This window comes from Camelina sativa, chromosome 6 (assembly GCF_000633955.1).
Source record: "Camelina sativa cultivar DH55 chromosome 6, Cs, whole genome shotgun sequence".
In the NCBI taxonomy this organism is placed as follows: domain Eukaryota; kingdom Viridiplantae; phylum Streptophyta; class Magnoliopsida; order Brassicales; family Brassicaceae; genus Camelina; species Camelina sativa.
Genome location: NC_025690.1, coordinates 3,758,521 through 3,764,292, shown reverse-complemented (window position 1 = coordinate 3,764,292; position 5,772 = coordinate 3,758,521). Strand labels below are relative to the sequence as shown.

The 5,772-nt window shown below is 32.6% G+C and overlaps 1 protein-coding gene across 1 annotated transcript in view; it reads left to right on the top strand.

Moving 5' to 3' along the window:
• Positions 1-352, top strand: part of LOC104793930 — a 3,330-nt gene extending 2,978 nt beyond the window's left edge. Inside the window, exon 4 of the mRNA XM_010520351.2 lies at positions 317-352. Coding sequence (XP_010518653.2) covers positions 317-352 — 36 coding nt within the window. The remainder of the gene's footprint in view (positions 1-316) is intronic.

The following is a 5,772-nucleotide window of genomic DNA, read 5'->3' as shown; positions in this document are numbered from 1 at the left end:
CTTTCATCATCAGGTATCACACAGCTGAGTTGCTTGAAAAACCATTCCCATGATTCATCATTCTCTGTATCAACCACGGCGAAAGCAATTGGAAAAATCTGAAAATTGCCATCTTGAGCTGTTGCTGTCAGTAGTGTCCCTAAGTATTTTCCCTGTAAAAAAGTACCATCCACAACAACCACTTTCCTCAAAAACGGAAATCCCTGTATGCTTGCACAAAATGCTAAAAAACAGTACTTAAATCTTTGAGCTTCATCAACATCAAGCTGTGTAAAAGTTCCAGGATTTGCCCTTTTTATCATATACAAATATGTAGGAAGCTGCTCATAACCACTCTCTGGACTACCCCTGACCAACTCGCGAGCATGCCTTAACGTTCGATATGCTTTCCAATAATCCATCTATCATCAACAAATATTTTTTTTTCATTGTTGTGAAAAAAAAAACGGAATTATGCTAAAGCTAAACAAAATAATGCTAAATAAATGGAAAAATTATACCTTGATTTGAAAGCGTTTATTTAACGCTTCAGCAACATGCATTGGCAGTACCTTGGGACCAACTCCACCAACAAAATCTTTGTACAACTCTCCTAGAATATGATGATCTGCTTGTCGGGCACGTGTAGAGCGCTCTGTTACAGAACATGTATGTGCTGAAATAAACACACGGACCTCAAACTTTGGAAAGTGATTTATTGTTGCAGCTCTTACCCTCCACTTGCATCCTTTAACCCAACACTTGACAATCAATAGTGTTGGTCTCGATTTGTAAACAAAATAATCAAACCTTTGTACCAAGGTTAGTATCTTCAACCGTGTTTCTAAGTGCTCCTTTGTATCATACATTTGCCCAACAGCCAAATTCACAGAAGACAAGTCTACCTTTGAGACATCAACAGGTTCCTTATTTTCTTCAATATAAAAAGATGAACTCCTGTTCTTCATTGGCAATTGTTGATCCTCTTCTTCTGGTGGAATTCCATACATGGTAAAATTCTCATCATCAGAATCTGTTCCGTCAGAATCATCACAATAATCAAATCTACTATCATCTTCATCGATCTCTTCTTCATTTGTGTCGATGGCCATATCAAGATACTCTTCTCCAACCTGATCATTTTCATCTCTTCCTCGTTTCTTACCTTTGTGATTCAAATCAGTCTGTATTTTCTTCTTCACTTCAACACAAAGTCGACCTGTAACCCTTTCCAATTGTCCCAGAAAAGTGTGCAACTGACGAGAATTATCGATAATAACTGGTGGTGTATCACTGGGTAAATCCTGCAATAACCTCTTCGAGATCTTGTAACTCAAGACAACATCAAATACCTTGTTATCCAGCCTGTAATCCTCATATACCATTTCAATGCAATCATCAAATCTGCTTTGATCGTTACATTGTAGAATTCGTGAACCCCTTTCATTATCAACAACAAACAACCATTTGTTGTTGTCAAAGATCCAATTACCACAAACGAGAATCACATGCTTCATATTCTCTTGGTTGTGTAACAATCACTCTAAAACGTGAAGGAAGATATAGGAAAAAAAAAACCACCTTCAAAGGAAAATAATAGAGAAGTCGATTATGAACCCCAAAAGGAAAGAAAGCATGATTAAATCCACATTGGAGAGGAGGAAGAAGGAATTTATGGAAAAAATAAGATGAACCCAAAAGAGAAAAAAAATTTCAGTCGATATAGGGGGAGGGGAGGGGAGGCACGATACAAAAGAGAAAAAAATAAGGTAAACCCTAGATTCTCGCCATATATGGCAACTGCTACAAAAGTCTGTCGCTTAACTTTAAAAAAATCTGTCACAAAAGGCACTAATAAATCTGTCATTACCCCGAAAAAAAATCTGCTGTCACTATATCAACATAAAACAAATCTGGTATCATTGTATTCATATATAATAAATCTGTTATCAAGCAGCAGATTTTTTAGTAGGAAAAAACAACTGTCATAACATAAGAAAATCTGCCATAACGTATATTGTGCATGTGGGTCAATATAGCAATTTTAAAAAGACTTTCGAAAATCTGTTATCAAACAACAGATTTTTCCATCAATCCAAAAATCAGTCATAACTTACAAAAAATCTGTCACCACTATATGTCAAACTAGCAATTAATTTTACGTTTATAAATCTGTCGCAATGTGACAGATTTTTTAAGTGAAAAATAAAACTGTTACAACAATCATAAAAAATCTGCCACAAAATTCCAAGAAAATTGACTAAAACAATGAAAATCTGTCATGACTTTATAAATAAGTCTGTCGCGTTAAGAAAATCTGTTGTTCACAAAAAAACTGTCGTTACACACTTCAAATAAATCTGCCATAGAAAAAAAATCTGCCGTCAAACTCTGCAAATTAATCTGCCATCTAAAATAAGTCTGCCAAAGAAAAACTGCCATCGACAATAAATCTGCCACTTACAAATTAATCTGCCATTACTTGTATGGCAGACTTTTATAAAAAAAAAAAAAAAAAACGAAATTGCAGGAATTTTTAACCAAGGATAATATTGACTTTTTTTTTCCTAACAAAGCAAAAATGGTATTTTCGGTATAAAACTAACCCAACTGACCCTCAAATTTTAGGAGTTAATCTAGCAATTAACTGCTCAATTTGGGTCAAACTAGTGATTTTCCCTTATTTTAATGATTGAGAAACCTATAAAGATTTTTCTAGTGGAAAGATGATTCTCGTTAAATAGTTAATAAATTGCTTTGATTAATTTAATATTATTTATATAATTAATTTATTTTGGAGGTGATCGATTGATATGAATTGCTCAATTTGACATGGTCTCAAAGCATCTCCAATAAGATTTCTTATTAAAAATATTGAAAATTTTAAACAATAGAAGAGAAAGAAAAGATGGGTATATATCTCAAATGAGAAACGACCAGAATCTCGTGAGAACTTCTTTAATTTGTACACTTGTTTCTTTAATTTTGGCTTCAACTTTCATCGTTACTTCTTTAATACTGAACATTGTTCTGCTGACTTTTTTTTTTTGGGCAAACTGTTCTGCGGACTATGCTTGATGTAAAAAAAAAATCCAACAAATGCCAGTGAACAATATCTGTGAAAACATACGTACCAAACAAAATCACATTCTCAACTATCGATTATGTAAACGATATGAAGAAAGGAGGATCGACTACTTTATACCTTGGGCAATGTCCAAAGGTATTCTGTTTTCTTTCATTTGATGGTCAAACCTTTTTTATATACAAAAGAGGTGATAAGAAAAATGCAACATACATATCGTCAAAATTTACAGTTTTGAAATTTTAAGAAAAACGATTTTTATAATAAATTAAATTAGAAAAAACGTGAAGAATAACCTGCCCATATCATAAGGCAGAAGCAAGATCAATTCGAAGAAATAGTTTTTTATTTACACATTTCAGTTAGATAAAAGGCAGTATAGTATATATATATATATATATATGTACTTGATTACTATTATTAGTAAAAAGTATGTATGCAATATGAAATATACTAAGAACATTTTATCAACCAGATTAATGAGCTAACCGACGTATGTTAAAAAGCCTTTTTTTTTTTAAGCTATAGCCAATTCATTGTAAACTATCTATTAATTAGTATTTTAGTAATATGTATACGGTTCTATATATAAATCATAAACTAGCACTCACTTAACATTATATAATTTAAATATGTGTTCGAGTATACCAACTGAAACAATAGTTTCAAACTATTTGAAATAACCACATCTAAAATGTACATAGGTCTATTTTGTATAAACAAAATCGAGATGATTCGACAACGTAAATGAAAGTTTCTAAATTGGAGAAACTCTTTTGTGAATGAAACGACAAGAATAATATCCAAATGACCCAAAAAATTGTCTTAGAGGAACATATTCTAGTGATGGAATTTTCAAAGTTGACTATATTTAGCCCATGCAAAAAGAAAAGAGATCATTTTAGAAATCTGTAAGCACATATTCCTTCTCAAGGGTTATAAAAAGAGAGCGCATGCATGATGCATGTGAGAAATGAGACATAGAGAGAGTTGTAAAGCGTATAATGAAGAAGAGAGGTATAACATGGCGAAAAGAGTCATGTTTGGTAGCCAAGGATGACTTGCCTGATCTTTTTCACCTCCATGATTCAATTTTAGATTCATGCGTTTTCGATTATTATGCATTTTAAAAGTATAATAGTTCGAAAATCATGTTGAATCTTGCGGGTTAGGTTTCAGGCAGTCTCTTTGGCTATCTTGACATGCTTTTTTATCCATGTTAGACCTAATTTCCTTAATGTCTTCATAATCACTATAAATATGCACTTCAACTATATATATTCAATCTTTGTTAGAGTGTTATATATGTTTCAAAAACGTCAAATTTTCCCGGTTAGTTTCTAAAGCATTTGTTATAGTGCATGTGGTGAGTACGCACATTATTTAGAAGGAGATGTCAAATATAAATAGATGTCAAATATAAATAGGAGAATCATATATGGTAGCCAAGGATGACTTGCCTGTTTCTTTGAGTAAAATGGTTATGTCATATTTGAGAAGTAACTATAAGTTATATCAAATAATGACCATTTCGCTCATCAAAAGATATCAGGCAGTCTCCTTGGCTATCCTTATATGTTTTTCTCTCTCATGTCAGACGTTTACCTTCATCCAAAATCAGGCCCGGCTTAGGGGTGGTGTTGAGGGTGCAATAGCACTGGGTCCTATAATATTTTAAGTTTTTTTTATAACAATTTAGGGTCCTAAATTTTGAGAAGTTTGTAAAGTAAGGGTCCTAAGGTTTTTAAAATTTTGCAAGCAAGCCCTAGATTTCTATATTAAGAACATTTTTCAACAAAATAAAATTAATTGGGCACAAGGTCCAACATATTTTTGAGCCGGCCCTGTCCAAAATTAGAGAGACGTGACAAGAAAAATCATGGAGACACAATGCTGATGATTTTAAGGCTATTTGCATGTATATATTGAAATGATGAATTCGCGGTTTCAAGTGTTTATGTTTGATCTTATCTCCTTAAAATTTGGGTTTTATAGTTTCCTATAGTATCTAAGTGGTCTTCTGTTGTACAAGTACGTAGTGTTCATTAGCTTTGATTATTAATGAAACAAAACCATAATTTAAGTTTATGCACCCCTTATCATCTTGATCACTGGTTCAACCATTTTCTGTTTCTATCATTGTTTGTCATTCGGCCATTCCTTCGAAATCCACGAACCTTGGACCTTGTTACGTTTACGCTGCACCAGGTTTAAATGCAACCTAGGATCCTTTTGAAATGTAAATTGGGATCTCGACAGAGCTGTCAACACGATGATAATTAAAGGCTAATTCATACACAACAAATCTACTATAACTAAGACTTATAGTCTGAGGTTTGTTTTAGTAACGCGATAATGTAAATCTCCATAACTCATACTGTGGACATACTGTGGTCTACAATGAAAAAAATGTACAAATGTGATGACTTAATTGCAAAGCTTACCTATAAAACTAGTCTAATTGAGAAGTCCAAACTAAAACCTTCCTAATAAGTAATAAGCAGTTAGTTATTTGAATGTTTACTTAACATAAAATATAAATTACAAATTCGTTTTTGTGACACGTAAAACCTAAAATAGAAAGTAAACATGATTAAATTACAAAGAATGATTAACATGAGTTTCGAATATATATAGTATGTTTACCGTACAAACGAGCAGATATACGTGAATAAAACAATTTGACAAGTATACAACGCATTGATTAG